The following is a 17,209-nucleotide window of genomic DNA, read 5'->3' on the forward strand; positions in this document are numbered from 1 at the left end:
AACTTTACCGTCTCTTTGCAGCCTCTGGCCAACATTTCATTTCAGACGATAGTAAAACACGTACCAAGCACAACATCTAATTGTGTATAACCTTGAGACCTATGTTATTGACACAATTATTTATTCTCATGGAATTTCTGGTCCATATGGCACATTTAAACATTACACTTCTTGGCCATTTCAATGAAATACAAAGGTATTATTTCAGGTATTAAAGTATTTATTTCAATTTTGACAAAGCAATATACAAGCACCAAATAAGTTGTGGACATTAAAGCAGCCACATGTATACTTACAATGACACAATGATGTGTCATGTCTAAATGGGGAGCATTGTAAAATATCCCACCCATTAGATATTACAAACAAGACTGAAGTGCATATCATTGTACAGTGCTATATTATTCTGTTCAATCAGGGATTCCATTTGACATCTTGCTGAACTACCAGTCCAGGATAAAGTGCATTCATTTGTGACCATTTCTGTTTTTTCACCAGTGAACTACTGGCACATCACTGAGCTGCTCAATCCACACTCCTCTCTTTCCATACTGTTACTCCTCCCTTTCATCTGCCTCTAGAGTAGGTCCTTTGAATGAATGAATGAATGAATGAATGAATACTGTACTTTCAACTAGCTTCCTTTCCTTATTCTATGTCATTGTCCTCACTGATTCAAATGCACCGAATCTGTTAACTTTCTGAACTTTCTTAATCTGTTAACTTTCTGAAAATACCATGGAGTTAATTTACGGCAGTGGAAGAGGTATCATGTCGTAGTTATAGTGGGTTAGTCAAAGTAGGGAAGTTCTGTAACTATGTACACAAATTGATGCGTTGTTGTAAAAACTGGCTCCACCCACGTAGCAATATTCAAGTACGTACGTTGACCTTGCCAACAGATAGGGAAGTTAAAGTGAGTACTTTCTCCGATCTCCCACATCTGTCAGGACAATAAAATGAATAGGGAATAGGAAAGGAAGCACTATACATTATACAGCCAATAGGGTATACATTACATCCCTTTTACATCGCAGTCCACACTTCCTATCACCTCTAAACTCTATCCTATCTGCCCTCCAGTGCCTTGTCTCGGGCGATGACGGCCTCATCAAACTTGATCATGAGAGTGGTGCCCTTGTGCTGGTGCACCGCAGCCTTGGCGGGGAAGCTGCTGTGTGTGAGAATGGCCTCCACCGCTGCTGTGTGTGAGAATGGCCTCCACCGCGCCCCCGGTGAAAGCGGCACAGTTGAGCGTGCTGTTTTCTTTGGGCACCGAGGTGAAGGTGTTGATCAGGGGCTCTTTCTCAATGATATAGTAGGTCTTGTCGTAGTCGTTGGCCTGCTCCAGCTTGTCCGCTTCCTTGCCGAACAGGGCCCTCCACACCGACACCTGGGGAACCGAGGGGGAACGGAAGGCAGAGAAAGGTGAAGGTTTGTTTGTGTTTATGCTTATGTCTGAGGCCAGGTCTCTTGAAGTGGAGGTCAAGTCGCTGCTACAGCCAAGAGCCATTCATACCTAGGCTATATTTGTATTACGTTATAGCCTAATGTTATGTGAATGTTAGTATAATGTCATACATTGGTTGTTATTACACTAATGAAAAAGTCTAGTATGTGAATCACACACAATGTGCAAAGTTCATGCCTGGATGAAGAGCAGTATGTTCAACACTTTGGTTTCCCTATTCCATTCTTCTCTCAAAACCAGCACATCCAGCACATCCAGCAGGCTGGCCCCCACGCCTTGACCGAAGTCTGCCAAGGGTGCTTGCAGCTCAGAGTACACCCGACTCAGAGTACACCCGACTCAGAGTACACCCGACACAGAGTACACCCGACTCAGAGTACACCCGACACAGAGTACACCCGACGCAGAGTACACCCGACTCAGAGTACACCCGACGCAGAGTACACCCGACTCAGAGTACACCCGACTCAGAGTACACCCGACACAGAGTACACCCGACTCAGAGTACACCCGACACAGAGTACACCCGACGCAGAGTACACCCGACTCAGAGTACACCCGACTCAGAGTACACCCGACGCAGAGTACACCCGACTCAGAGTACACCCGACACAGAGTACACCCGACTCAGAGTACACCCGACACAGAGTACACCCGACGCAGAGTACACCCGACTCAGAGTACACCCGACTCAGAGTACACCCGACGCAGAGTACACCCGACTCAGAGTACACCCGACGCAGAGTACACCCGACACAGAGTACACCCGACGCAGAGTACACCCGACGCAGAGTACACCTGACACAGAGTACACCCGACTCAGAGTACACCCAACGCAGAGTACACCCGACGCAGAGTACACCTGACTCTGGCAGTACTGCACCATTTCAGAGAAGAGTCTGGCGAGCGAATGCTCTAGAATCGCAGACTTGCCCCTGGTGAAGCGAGTCTCCATTTTCTACAGGGGGAGAGGAAGGTGAGGAGAGTGAGTGACTGTCAACAACAGCAGAATGTTGGTGTATAATAAAATATCAGCGCATGACTGTTGGTGCTTTCAAGACAACTGGGAACTCTGGAAAAAAACGAGGTCAAATCATGACGTAAGTGATCTTTAGGTCGTAACTCCAGAAGGATGCCCGAGTTGGATGACAGTTCAAATGATTTTTCCCAATGGGAACTAGTTTTTCCCGAGATCCCAGTTGTCTGGAACGCACTGAAGTTGGAGATTTCCCAGTTCCCAGTTATTTTGAACGCGGCATTAGTACCTAACATCACCCAATGACTGTTCTGACAACCCTCTATCAATTTCAACACATCAGGAAACGTGCTGCTACGGTTAGATACTCTTGAACAGAATATGAATAAAAACAAGGGTTATTTCATTCAATGAGCACACATGGTGGAAAGTTGACTCTGAAACATGCACGGAGAAGAAATAAACATAGCAGATATTATTCCGGGTGATACGTCACACTCACACATCGCAATATGAATGTTTAAATATCTTCTGTTGAAACATGGTATTGATACAATTAAAATATTACAGTTTTCATAAATCCGTATTTTAAACAGATTTTTTAAACCTACACAAGTATATATTTTTTTTATCCAGTAGAGGCCACTGTTGTCCCATTTATCCACTGGTAATGGATGTTTGCTTAATGGCACAAAGGGACAATAAACATCGGGCCAAAATTCACCTCATACATTGAGAACAAACGGGTTGGGGATGGAAGAAAAACACAAAAACAAACAGACACTGGCTGCAATTCTCAATGCAGCACTCACTCAAGTGTAATAGACTTTGTTCCCCTTTACTCCCTACCACCAAAACCTCATAAGCATATGGACACCACCTGCCATGGGACACTAATGCCATGAGTCAGGAACGTTTCTGTCATCTGAAAAAGCATGCATACACTGATTGTAGTGTCTGCCAACTACACTGGGTTGTTTTCGGGGGAATTTGTTAAGTGTCCTTTCCAGTAAGGTTACTGGGTTTCCCTGACACTGACGGTAAACAGACCGCCCCTCTCTATGCATCGTGGAACACATTTACCAGACTTCACTATCTGTGTGTGTCTGTGTGTGTAATTACATCCATGTGTGAAAGGTGGATGTAATAGATGTATATCATGGGAAAGAAATAATGGGACGACTAATACAAACCAGCATATCTTCAGCACTTTCTCGTGTCCCTTTAAGCCTGATCTCGTCACAAGCTTCAAAGGGCCTTATTTGTTTTCCGATGACAAACTTTGACTTTGGGTAGGAACCAATCAATATTTGGAGGCGTCTGTGTATAAAGAGTTATTTCATCTATTGGGACACCGCATTACAAACACATTGATTCCCCGAAGTGGGAAGTGAAACCAGCTTTAGGTACTTGATACAAAGCCTTATTGAGCACCTGGACATTCTGCTTGTGGTTTGTCATGAGTGGTTGTGGTTTGTCATAACAGAGTGTTGGACCGTAAGAGATAAGAAGATTACAACTCTAATCGGCAGCCTGGGTTGACCTTGTCTGGGGATTGTTTGTGGGTTTTAGTTTAGCCTCTGGATCTGGTGTGGTGCAGCTACACTCAGCATGACTACAGTGGTTCTATGGCTCTTCATTGTGGCTGGAACGTGCCACAGCGTTCTCTGTTCAGGTAACCTGTGTTAATGGACTGTAATTACATGTTCATTTGGGTTCATATGTCTGAAGGTATGGCCGCCTTACTGCATTGTCCGTCTCCACTGGCAACATATGCTTCTATTGTTAAACTGAGAGCTCAATTCAACACAAAAAGTCACTAGTATGTAGCTGATGTACAATACATGAAATACCCCAGATAGTATGAATATGAGTATGAATATGAGTTTGAATATGAGTATGAATATGAGTATGAATATGAGTATGAATATGAGTATGAATATGAGTATGAATGAAGGCCCAGGTAACTGTTTGCACAGAGTCTGTTGTAGCATGAACTAAAACATTTGTTTTGGTTTCAGAGGACCACCTGCGCGACATGGACAGTTTCATAAGTGCCGTAGAGCAGGCTGAGGACTCGAACCCAGACCTGTCCCCACTAGCCCTTGTGAGGAGGCTCCGCAGGACGGCCGGACACGAGGACCCACTCACCCTGCACTTCCTGGGGGCCTCCAACAACATCAGCCACACCCACACCTCTGTGTTCAACACCACTCTCTTTGGCTTCTTCGACAAAGCCATCCACCATTTTGTGACGGACCGTGGTGAGGAGAGAGGGGTCGTTCTGACCCAAGATGGCACCACAGTGGCCATCGCTCCCATGCTTCTAGGCATTGAGGTGGGTCTGAAAGCTAAGCTTGAGGGCACCCCTCCTCTGGGTATGTTTCCCCTCACCTTGGCCAAAAACCTAGGGTTGTCGTTCCTTAGCCTCCAGGACTTTCCACCCGCTCAGCGTCTGGGGCCGGATGGCTGCTGGGACAACTTGACCAACCCCAGGGTGTTCAAGCTGTCTAGGGTGCCCACCCTGGCCACCGATGCCCTCGTCAATGGGGGAATGGATGGGTCCATTTTGGGCATGGATCTTGCCACCCTGGCCCCCTCTGAACAGCCTGGTAAACTCAGCGAGGTGCTGAAGGGTTACTACAACCATGTGCTGGAGGGGCAAGACCTGGGGGTTGTATCCAGCCACATCAGCCCCAAGCGTAGAGAGATTTCCCAAGCCCTGCTGGGCACCCTGGACACCCAGAGGCAGGTGATGGAGACCTTATACCTGGTGTGGAGGCTGGAGGACACTCAGTGGATAGCCAAGGATACAGGGGTGGAAAAAGCAGTGAGAGACGGAATGCTGGAATTTGTCCACAGATACTGGGGTGAGTCTCAGGGAAGGAGAGAGGGAATCATTTACCCCTGTAATTATGAAATTGTAGGTGATAAATGGCTACTCATTTGAAGTCTGTAAACATGAAGAGTAATTGAACCTGTTCTACTCTGGTTCAACCTCTCCTCTCCAGACTGCCCTCCCATCATCCCACGGTGTCAGTGGGGGGCGGCACCCTACCGAGGGTCTCCCTTCCCTCTTGCCCTGCCCCTCCCCTTCCTGTATATCCACCACACCTACGAGCCAGACAGGCCCTGTCACTCCTTCAGGCAGTGCTCCAGGAGCATGAGGGCCATGCAGCGCTTCCACCAAGAAGACCGCGGCTGGGCCGACATCGGATATAGGTGAACTTTGACCCCCTCATCCATTCGCAGATATTAACAAACCCTTTATACTAAGCTTCATAGACGGAGACAAGTGTGCTGTGTCAGCCTACAATTACTGAAGCAGTCATACCATAGCAAATCTTGACATGATATTTATTACACAGTATAACTGTGCAATATAAAATGACAAGATGCTATAACAGGAATCAGGGTTGTGAGATAATGCAATTTGTTTTTTCACTCCAACTCCTAAATGTATGTTCCCCTCAGCTTTGTGGTGGGTTCTGACGGGTACATCTACGAGGGGCGCGGCTGGCATCACCTTGGCACCCACACCAGGGGGCAGAACCCTTACGGTTACGGCGTAGCCTTCATTGGTAACTACTCCTCCTCTCTGCCCTCACGCCACGCCCTGGATCTGGTGCGCCAACACCTGGCCAAGTGTGCAGTGGATGGCGGGCGCCTGCAGGCCAACTTCACCCTCCACGGGCACCGGCAGCTGGTGGACACCTCGTGTCCAGGAGACGCCCTCTACTCAGAGATCAGGGGCTGGGAGCACTTTGGGGTGAGAGACTGTTCAGTATTTTTGGCTACTATACTGTTAGTCAATGTCAAATGTATCCTTTTAATACATACACACTCAGAAGGGCATCACAGTTCCACCAGAACACTATTCAGTCATTATACAATTTTGCCCTTTTTCCTATATTAGACATTAGTGATAAACACCAACATTAATCTGTTTGTCCACTGTTGATTTTGATGCTGCTGACACGTTTAGATCCGGTGTCATCTTGATCACTCATTACAGCAACCTTTTACAGGAAACCAGCTCATTGAAAAAGGACCAATGAAGAAGACAAGCATGTAAAAAGCAGTGTGGAATAAAACCAGTTTTGTCAAAATGTCTCATTGGATTGTATGGGGGTATCAATTTGTTATGTCCATGATAATAGTGTGTTTTAGAGTTATAACAGGATATAACACTCAAAAATCAAATCAAATCAAATGTATTTGTCACATACACATGGTTAGCAGATGTTAATGCGAGTGTAGCGAAATGCTTGTGCTTCTAGTTCCGACAATGCAGTAATAACCAACAAGTAATCTAACTAACAATTCCAAAACTACTGTCTTGTACACAGTGTGAGGGGATAAAGAATATGTACATAAGGATATATGAATGAGTGATGGTACAGAGCAGCATAGGCAGATACAGTAGATTGTATCGAGTACAGTATATACATATGAGATGAGTATGTAAACAAAGTGGCATAGTTAAAGTGGCTAGTGATACATGTATTACATAAGGATACAGTCGATGATATAGAGTACAGTAAATACGTATGCCTATGAGATGAATAATGTAGGGTAAGTAACATTATATAAGGTAGCATTGTTTAAAGTGGCTAGTGATATATTTACATCATTTCCCATCAATTCCCATTATTAAAGTGGCTGGAGTTGAGTCAGTGCCAGTGTGTTGGCAGCAGCCACTCAATGTTAGTGGTGGCTGTTTAACAGTCTGATAGCCTTGAGATAGAAGCTGTTTTTCAGTCTCTCGGTCCCAGCTTTGATGCACCTGTACTGACCTCGCCTTCTGGATGATAGCGGGGTGAGCAGGCAGTGGCTCGGGTGGTTGATGTCCTTGATGATCTTTATGGCCTTCCTGTGACATCGGGTGGTGTAGGTGTCCTGGAGGGCAGGTAGTTTGCCCCCGGTGATGCGTTGTGCAGACCTCACTACCCTCTGGAGAGCCTTACGGTTGAGGGCGGAGCAGTTGCCGTACCAGGCGGTGATACAGCCCGCCAGGATGCTCTCGATTGTGCATCTGTAGAAGTTTGTGAGTGCTTTTGGTGACAAGCCGAATTTCTTCAGCCTCCTGAGGTTGAAGAGGCGCTGCTGCGCCTTCTTCACAATGCTGTCTGTGTGAGTGGACCAATTCAGTTTGTCTGTGATGTGTATGCCGAGGAACTTAAAACTTGCTACCCTCTCCACTACTGTTCCATCGATGTGGATAGGGGGGTGTTCCCTCTGCTGTTTCCTGAAGTCCACAATCATCTCCTTAGTTTTGTTGACGTTGAGTGTGAGGTTATTTTCCTGACACCACACTCCGAGGGCCCTCACCTCCTCCCTGTAGGCCGTCTCGTCGTTGTTGGTAATCAAGCCTACCACTGTTGTGTCGTCCGCAAACTTGATGATTGAGTTGGAGGCGTGCGTGGCCACGCAGTCGTGGGTGAACAGGGAGTACAGGAGAGGGCTCAGAACGCACCCTTGTGGGGCCCCAGTGTTGAGGATCAGCGGGGAGGAGATGTTGTTGCCTACCCTCACCACCTGGGGGCGGTCCGTCAGGAAGTCCAGTACCCAGTTGCACAGGGCGGGGTCGAGACCCAGGGTCTCGAGCTTGATGACGAGCTTGGAGGGTACTATGGTGTTGAATGCCGAGCTGTAGTCAATGAACAGCATTCACACATAGGTATTCCTCTTGTCCAGATGGGTTAGGGCAGTGTGCAGTGTGGTTGAGATTGCATCGTCTGTGGACCTATTTGGGCGGTAAGCAAATTGGAGTGGGTCTAGGGTGTCAGGTAGGGTGGAGGTGATATGGTCCTTGACTAGTCTCTCAAAGCACTTCATGATGACGGAAGTGAGTGCTACGGGGCGGTAGTCGTTTAGCTCAGTTACCTTAGCTTTCTTGGGAACAGGAACAATGGTGGCCCTCTTGAAGCATGTGGGAACAGCAGACTGGTATAGGGATTGATTGAATATGTCCGTAAACACACCGGCCAGCTGGTCTGCGCATGCTCTGAGGGCGCGGCTGGGGATGCCGTCTGGGCCTGCAGCCTTGCGAGGGTTAACACGTTTAAATGTCTTACTCACCTCGGCTGCAGTGAAGGAGAGACCGCAAGTTTTCGTTGCAGGCCGTGTCAGTGGCACTGTATTGTCCTCAAAGCGGGCAAAAAAGTTATTTAGTCTGCCTGGGAGCAGGACATCCTGGTCCGTGACTGGGCTGGATTTCTTCCTGTAGTCCGTGATTGACTGTAGACCCTGCCACATGCCTCTTGTGTCTGAGCCGTTGAATTGAGATTCTACTTTGTCTCTGTACTGACGCTTAGCTTGTTTGATAGCCTTGCGGAGGGAATAGCTGCACTGTTTGTATTCGGTCATGTTACCAGACACCTTGCCCTGATTAAAAGCAGTGGTTCGCGCTTTCAGTTTCACACGAATGCTGCCATCAATCCACGGTTTCTGGTTAGGGAATGTTTTAATCGTTGCTATGGGAACGACATCTTCAACGCACGTTCTAATGAACTCGCACACCGAATCAGCGTATTCGTCAATGTTGTTGTCTGACGCAATACGAAACATGTCCCAGTCCACGTGATGGAAGCAGTCTTGGAGTGTGGAGTCAGCTTGGTCGGACCAGCGTTGGACAGACCTCAGCGTGGGAGCCTCTTGTTTTAGTTTCTGTCTGTAGGCAGGGATCAACAAAATGGAGTCGTGGTCAGCTTTTCCGAAAGGGGGGCCTTATGGTTGTCACTGCTTCACATTACAGTATTGTAACACAACAGAGAGACATGTACAGTATACAGAACAAAAATACAACATGTAAAGTGTTGGTCCCATGTTTCATGAGCTGAAATAAAAGACCCCAGAAATGTTCCATACGCACAAAAAGCTTATTTCTCTCCAATTTTGTGCTGAAATGTATTTACATGCCTGTTAGTGAGCATTTCTCCTTTGCCGAGATAATCCATCCACCTGATAGGTGTGGCATTTCAAGAAGCTGATTAAACAGCACGATCATTACACCGGTGCACCTTGTCCTGGGGACAATACAGAGCCACTCTAAAATGCGCAATTTTGTCACACAACAAAATACCTCAGATTTCTCAAGTTGAGGGAGTGTGTAATTGGCATGCTGACTACAGGAATGTCCACTAGAACTGTTGCCGGATAATTGAATGTAAATGTATCTACAATAAGCTACCTCCAACGTTGGTTTAGAGAATTTGGCAATACGTCCAATCGGCCTCACAACCGCAGACCACGTGTAACCACGCCAGCCCAGGACCTCCACATCTGACTTCTCACCTGTGGGATCGTCTGAGACCAGCCACCCGGACAGCTGATGATAAAGCCCCTTTGTGGTGAAAAACTCATTCTGATTGGCTGGGCCTGGCTCCCCAGTGGGTGGGCCTTTATTTAAAATTACTGGTTTCCTTATATGAACTTATAACTCTTATAACATAACATGTAACATAATGTTTTTGATCAGTATAGCTGCATCTGTCGAGAGAGAGAGAGAGAGACAGTGACACCCAGTGGCATAGGAATGACTTCTGGCACCAAGACTACAAGAGGATCCAAGATAGATGTGTTCCACTCAATGACTGGGTTCCACTCCTCTTATCCTATATCAAAATGTGAAATAAATTGTTAATGAATTAAAAGTGAATAGCAATTCAATTACTGTAAACATCGCCGTTAACACAAATAACATCAGTTTTAGCGGGCGTAGGGAGACAGTTGGGCCTATTGGAATACTTTGAAATTGTTTTGGCTAATGAATTATACATCTTGGCTATCTGTCCAACTCATGAAACACATATTGACCAGGTTGTGAGAGTGAAATGTTTAACAGATGTGTCAGTTAATATTAATTTGATTTTATTTGGATCTCTTTTAGTCCCCATTTGGACTAATCTTCCAAGAGTTCTTAAACATTAAAACACAATTTATAATACACACACATTTTCACAAATAATACAAACATACATAATATACTAACATAATGACCCAATAAATACTAAATTCTTCATCTACTATAGTCCCACAACATTTGTATGTATAATATTTAAATGGTTTTAAAATAATGTTTAAATGTACAGTGCCTCGCGAAAGTATTCGGCCCCCTTGAACTTTGCGACCTTTTGCCACATTTCAGGCTTCAAACATAAAGATATAAAACTGTATTTTTTTGTGAAGAATCAACAACAAGTGGGACACAATCATAAAGTGGAACGACATTTATTGGATATTTCAAACTTTTTTAACAAATCAAAAACTGAAAAATTGGGCGTGCAAAATTATTCAGCCCCCTTAAGTTAATACTTTGTAGCGCCACCTTTTGCTGCGATTACAGCTGTAAGTCGCTTGGGGTATGTCTCTATCAGTTTTGCACATCGAGAGACTGACATTTTTTCCCATTCCTCCTTGCAAAACAGCTCGAGCTCAGTGAGGTTGGATGGAGAGCATTTGTGAACAGCAGTTTTCAGTTCTTTCCACAGATTCTCGATTGGATTCAGGTCTGGACTTTGACTTGGCCATTCTAACACCTGGATATGTTTATTTTTGAACCATTCCATTGTAGATTTTGCTTTATGTTTTGGATCATTGTCTTGTTGGAAGACAAATCTCCGTCCCAGTCTCAGGTCTTTTGCAGACTCCATCAGGTTTTCTTCCAGAATGGTCCTGTATTTGGCTCCATCCATCTTCCCATCAATTTTAACCATCTTCCCTGTCCCTGCTGAAGAAAAGCAGGCCCAAACCATGATGCTGCCACCACCATGTTTGACAGTGGGGATGGTGTGTTCAGCTGTGTTGCTTTTACGCCAAACATAACGTTTTGCATTGTTGCCAAAAAGTTCAATTTTGGTTTCATCTGACCAGAGCACCTTCTTCCACATGTTTGGTGTGTCTCCCAGGTGGCTTGTGGCAAACTTTAAACAACACTTTTTATGGATATCTTTAAGAAATGGCTTCCTTCTTGCCACTCTTCCATAAAGGCCAGATTTGTGCAATATACGACTGATTGTTGTCCTATGGACAGAGTCTCCCACCTCAGCTGTAGATCTCTGCAGTTCATCCAGAGTGATCATGGGCCTCTTGGCTGCATCTCTGATCAGTCTTCTCCTTGTATGAGCTGAAAGTTTAGAGGGACGGCCAGGTCTTGGTAGATTTGCAGTGGTCTGATACTCCTTCCATTTCAATATTATCGCTTGCACAGTGCTCCTTGGGATGTTTAAAGCTTGGGAAATCTTTTTGTATCCAAATCTGGCTTTAAACTTCTTCACAACAGTATCTCGGACCTGCCTGGTGTGTTCCTTGTTCTTCATGATGCTCTCTGCACTTTTAACGGACCTCTGAGACTATCACATTGCAGGTGCATTTATACGGAGATTACACACAGGTGGATTGTATTTATCATCATTAGTCATTTAGGTCAACATTGGATCATTCAGAGATCCTCACTGAACTTCTGGAGAGAGTTTGCTGCACTGAAAGTAAAGGGGCTGAATAATTTTGCACGCCCAATTTTTCAGTTTTTGATTTGTTAAAAAAGTTTGAAATATCCAATAAATGTCGTTCCACTTCATGATTGTGTCCCACTTGTTGTTGATTCTTCACAAAAAAAATACAGTTTTATATCTATATGTTTGAAGCCTGAAATGTGGCAAAAGGTTGCAAAGTTCAAGGGGGCCGAATACTTTCGCAAGGCACTGTATATATTGTGGTGAACAGCAGGTTAACCACCAGGGGGAGACTCATCGAGGCCTGGTAACAGATGGAGTGCAGATCACGAGGCGATGGCTCCATCTGCTGGATGTGCCAGGTCTCGACGGCCTCTCCAGCCAGGACTAATTGGGGCTGATTGGGAGCTGGTGAGTGATCAAGGGCGGATTGCTCACCAGCTGTGCGAGGCCCATAAAGCTGCCAGAAGGGCAGTATACAGGAAGGGAGGGGGAGGAAAGGTCTCCCGTGTTATTGTTGGCGGTTGCGGAGGTAACAAGCGGGAGTTCAGTTTTGTGCCAGACCCGGAACTCCGAACACGGTATCCCGGAGAGCGTCTCATGGGGGAGACCTATCCTTTTCTTTTTGATCTATTATTTAAATAAACACCCTTGAAACTGAGCTAATCCTTCTCTGTCCGTGTCTGATCTGGGTAAAACATCTTGACCAAACCCCCCGGTCTGCCTCAATATTGAAGGTCTCTGGTTTTGTAATTTCTTTTTTTTCAATTTCTTTATTGCTCTAAATCGAAATGTTTTTTTTTGTTGTTGCCTATTTCTCTTTTCTGTCTGGATAACACATAGCTGGTGGACAATCAATTCCTACCTAGTATTACGGAATGTCTGTCTCTTACCAATTACTAACTGAATACCGTTGTGAATTGAACTTGGCCGTTTTAAATTATGTATATTATTAAATAAAATAAGCATTTATTTTCAATTATCTTGTCGATTGATGACCAACCAAGAACATTGCACATGACTGCAACAGAAGAACCATATCTCCACCTTAAAACAATCCTTGCTGCTTTGTTCTGTGTAATCTACAGTCTCCTAACTTCAATTGATGATGCATTTCCCCAGACCACAGAATAGAAGTTCAGCTGACTCAATTAATGCTTGTTTTACTTGCTTAAGATTTTTTTCTGGTAAATTTAGCTATCCTTCCGATTATGCATGCTGTTTTAATACATATATTTTTTAATAGATTAGTAATTTTAGACATCCATGAGAAGCAGTTGTCTAGCTGCACTCCCAATAGTTTGGTTTCTAACACCTCTTCAATTTATACTCCTCCCATACTTAATTGTAGCCCATGTGCTTTGGCCTATTCCTAGTGGAAAAGACCAACATAACTTTGGTGTTCTTGGTGTTTAAAACAAGTTTGTTCTGGCAAACCCACTCCCTGATATTCTCCAAATCTCCTTGTAAAGCTTGCTGTTCCTGTTGAACTGATTGTCTTGCTGCGTAAATTGTATCATCTGCAAATATAGTAGCTTGAGTTTCAGCTAAGGCATAGGGAAGGTCGTTGGTATATATTAAATAACGAAATGGCCCAAGGCAGCTGCCCTGCGGTATTCCACAGTTTAACACATGAGGGGAAGAAAAGGAACCATTGATATAGGTGGACTGTTCCCTGTCAGATATGACTGTATCCAAATCAATGCTACCTCCTTAAAACCATAATGCTTAAATTTTGTCACAATTATTTCCTGATCCACTAAATCAAATGCAGCTCTGTAATCTACAAATACTACACCCACAAACTTGCCATCATCCATAGCATTGAGCCACTGGTCAGTCATGCCAAATAATGCAGTGATAGTGGAATGGTTTTTGAGTGTAATCAGATCATTCTTTTCCATGTACTCCCATATTTGTTTACTCACAATACCCTCCAATATCTTACTGAGTGTAGGGAGAAGACTAATTGGTTGACTATTGGCAGGAGTAATGGGTTATTTGCTGTCTTTCAGAATAGGACACAGTTTCGCATGCTTCCATACATTTGCAAACATCCCCTTTTCCAGTGACCAATTAAATATTTATTTCAGTGGAACTGCAATCTGGGGAGCAGCACAGCGAAATAAAAAAAATTGTCCATAAGACCATAACCTGTGGATTTACCATCAGGTAATGACTTCAATAGGTTTAACACCTCCTCCACTGACACCGTTTGCAGACTAAAAGATCAGGTCTTGTTGCTCACAAAATGATCATCAATCCATTGGACAATAGTTTGTTTGGAGGAATGTTTACATTGTTGCTCAGTAAATCAATTTTCTTGGTAAAATAATCTGCAAAATGATTGGCAATATCAACTGGTTTTGTTATTATTCTTCCGTCAACCTCCACACTAGATGGGCATGATGAGATAGATGTACCAAGTAAGCCCTTAACTGCGTTCCATACTTTTTTTAGAATCATTATTGCAATCAATAAAACCATTGTTGTAAAATAACTTTTTGTTCATTCGATTCAATTTAACTGCATAACTACGTAATGTTCTATAATTCTGTTCATCAATTTCTAAATTTGACTTGGCTGCTAAGACTTTTGCCATATTTCTTTGAGAAAAAGCCTCACCCAGTTCATCATCAATCCATGGAGATGGACGAGCACCAACTGTACTCTTTCATAGTGGGGCATGATGGTCCATTACCTCAGTGAGCAAATCAATAAAACATTCTGTAGCGTGATTTAGTTCATCCCTTTATTCTTTGGAACCTTAGTGTTCATGGTTATGATCACAATATTATGGTCTGTCCAGCCCACTGGCATTGCTCTGGCTTTTAAGCATTGCAATGGTATATTACAGAAAATCAGATCAATGCATGTGTCTGAACGATGACCCAACTTAATTGAGTATCATTAACCATTTGTTTCAAACCACAGTTCTCGGCATATCTCATCAATTGTGTTCTATTTGAATGATTGTGATCCTTCCAAATTATATTAAAATCACCCAAGATAAATACATCTCTGTTGCTATCTGTGGCCTGGTCAAACCCAGTACATAAGTCATCCAAATTGGACACCTTAAAGCTAGGAGGTCTATACACACATCCCACCAATATGGCTGCCTGGTGAGGCAGATGTACTTGAGCCCATAGTGCTTCTAATTGACATACATTAAGGTCATCCCTCCTCTTAAAAGGTATGTGATTCTGAATGTACAGTGCTGCACCCCCACCATTCCTATTCCTGTCTCTTCTCAGTAGACTATATCCATGAATGTTCAATTGCCCATAATTTACAGACACATCTACATGCGTTTCGGTCAAAGCCAAAATATGAATATGATTTATGTTGACCAAGTTAAAAACCTCATGTATTTTGTTAGGAAGGCTACATACATTAACCTGAGCTATATGCAACCCTTTCCTTGTCAAGTGGAGATCAATAGAGAATGTATTCATTATAGTTGAAGTTGTCATGATACATTAGAACAGACAAACTCAGATGTGAACATTAAATTAAAATAGACAGAGTTACTCTAGAGTCCCGATACAATTGCCAGTTGATATAAAGTTTATCCATCACCATGGAGACTCGTTGATTCAGGCAACGCTTTTCCTTCATGATGGGATACATCTGTTTTTTTCTCCATTCATTGATCTCGGTGGGGAAGTGATCATTCATTCCAAAATCAGTGTTTCTGAGTTCTCTGCCCATGTTCTTTGTCATTTCCTTTTGCTTAAATTTGTCAAAACTTGCAATAATAGCCCGTGGCCTATTTCCAGAGGCCTTACCTATTCTATGGACTCTGGAGAAAGTGGCATTACGCACAACATCCGTGGGCAGTTTTAGTTGAGTTGACATAAAGTCTCGGAATGTGTCCCCACAGCCTCTGCTGTTGTCATTCTCCGGTATCCCTGAGAATATTAGATGGTCCCGCATTGATCGACACTGTACATCAAGCAAGGTTTCTTTAAGTTGTTTGTTCTCCCTTTGCACCACCTCCATCTTTCCATGAATAGAGTATACAGTACCTTTCAGCGCGGAGTTCTCTTTCCTTAGATCATCCATCTGACGTTGGCTGAATTCTAGACTAGCACATAATGCATTGATGTCCTCTCGTAATATATCCAAGATATCAAGTTTGGCAAGCCTTTCATTGATGGATTTTAACAAGTCAACATCCATATCAGTAAACCTCTCCCCACGCACCCTCTTACTAAGGGATGGTTTCGTTCCATCGTTGATACCTATTTTCCAACTTGGTTTTGGTTTGTTTATTGATTTGGTTGGATGTCCTTAACAATGCTTGAATCCTCCGAAACCAGCGACATGTTTCTTTTGAGTTCGTAAGTATATTTCGTCAATGAATCGGTCAAGCTCTTCAATGGATTCTGAAACATCCAGCGTGTTAACAGGCAGAGTTAAACACACAAACAAATTGTCCTCGATTTCAATCAAATGATTGTAAACTTAAAGCATTGAACATTATTTTGAATAGTCTTATTCATTTTGTATTTTGTAAAATGTTGTCATATGTATTTGCTTTATCAGCATGGATTAACAATCATGGCATATTTGTTCAATCAAAACTGATTTAGCTATTTTCATACACTTTCAATGTATCAAAAGTACAGTATAATGTTAAAAATCCACCACTAGTCATTGTTGATACCTAAGCATACTGTTAATCGTATTGATTGATTCTGTAATTCATTTCATATCGCCTACTTTAAATAGCCTGTTGTCTTCAAGTTTGAAGCGATTTTTAATATTTTAATATTTAACACATTTTAATATTGTATTGCATGTTTTATATATTTCTCTAACCCTTTTGTATGCAAATTTCCATCGCCAATAAACCATCATAAATGACGTTTTTTTTCCAGTGACATCGCGTAAAAATGTTACAGGATCTGTAATCATTAGGGAGAAATAGGATTGGCCAGGGGGAAATGATACAACAGGATAAATAAATGTGCTTAGAAATGTACGACGTTGTGCGCAATAAGGAACGTGTCACCATAGAAATAGAATCTATATTAGAATTCCATGCTCGTCACAATGTCCAATAACATACATTTGAATTCCTAATTCTATGTGTATTACTCAGAGGTTAATTTATTCACAATCACAACCAGCCGACAGTATATCGATAGCAAACGCGACTTCTTCATTCAAGTCAATCAAAAAATCGTATATTTTTTCCTGTTCTCAGTAAGGTAAGTAGGTCTTCCCATAATGAGAAGGACCGATATTGCACGTATTCGACATTTTCGAAAAACACGTTACTTGGATAATATCGAATCT

At 43.3% G+C, this 17,209-nt stretch overlaps 2 protein-coding genes across 2 annotated transcripts; one reads left to right on the plus strand and one right to left on the minus strand.

Annotated features, from left to right (window-relative positions):
• Nucleotides 1–1,068: 1,068 nt before the first annotated feature.
• On the minus strand, nucleotides 1,069–2,426 carry LOC139369632 (trafficking protein particle complex subunit 5-like). The gene is made up of 4 exons (XM_071108895.1): nucleotides 2,316–2,426; nucleotides 1,649–1,777; nucleotides 1,231–1,393; nucleotides 1,069–1,199 (listed from the first exon to the last, which is right to left on the minus strand). The coding sequence occupies exons 1-4, from the start codon at nucleotides 2,424–2,426 to the stop codon at nucleotides 1,069–1,071; spliced, it is 534 nt and encodes a 177-aa protein (XP_070964996.1).
• A 1,374-nt stretch (nucleotides 2,427–3,800) lies between these two features.
• Nucleotides 3,801–6,556, plus strand: LOC139370475 (N-acetylmuramoyl-L-alanine amidase-like). Its single transcript, XM_071109974.1, has 5 exons — nucleotides 3,801–4,122; nucleotides 4,469–5,317; nucleotides 5,459–5,669; nucleotides 5,922–6,216; nucleotides 6,476–6,556. The coding sequence occupies exons 1-5, from the start codon at nucleotides 4,059–4,061 to the stop codon at nucleotides 6,503–6,505; spliced, it is 1,449 nt and encodes a 482-aa protein (XP_070966075.1). The 5' UTR covers nucleotides 3,801–4,058; the 3' UTR covers nucleotides 6,506–6,556.
• The last annotated feature ends 10,653 nt before the right edge of the window (nucleotides 6,557–17,209 follow it).

This window comes from Oncorhynchus clarkii, chromosome 17 (assembly GCF_045791955.1).
Source record: "Oncorhynchus clarkii lewisi isolate Uvic-CL-2024 chromosome 17, UVic_Ocla_1.0, whole genome shotgun sequence".
NCBI lineage: Eukaryota > Metazoa > Chordata > Actinopteri > Salmoniformes > Salmonidae > Oncorhynchus > Oncorhynchus clarkii.

Excerpts from the sequence above, each read along its gene's own strand:
- LOC139370475 (XM_071109974.1), top strand. The coding sequence starts at position 4,059 with ATGACTACAGTGGTTCTATGGCTCTTCATTGTGGCTGGAACGTGCCAC. Across the intron at positions 4,123-4,468 it reads CCACAGCGTTCTCTGTTCAG|AGGACCACCTGCGCGACATG; the intron begins GTAACCTGTGTT and ends TTTTGGTTTCAG. Across the intron at positions 5,670-5,921 it reads TGGGCCGACATCGGATATAG|CTTTGTGGTGGGTTCTGACG; the intron begins GTGAACTTTGAC and ends TGTTCCCCTCAG.
- LOC139369632 (XM_071108895.1), bottom strand. The coding sequence starts at position 2,426 with ATGGAGACTCGCTTCACCAGGGGCAAGTCTGCGATTCTAGAGCATTCG. Across the intron at positions 1,394-1,648 it reads ACATACTGCTCTTCATCCAG|GTGTCGGTGTGGAGGGCCCT; the intron begins GCATGAACTTTG and ends TCGGTTCCCCAG. Across the intron at positions 1,200-1,230 it reads CTGTGCCGCTTTCACCGGGG|CGGTGGAGGCCATTCTCACA; the intron begins GCGCGGTGGAGG and ends CACACACAGCAG.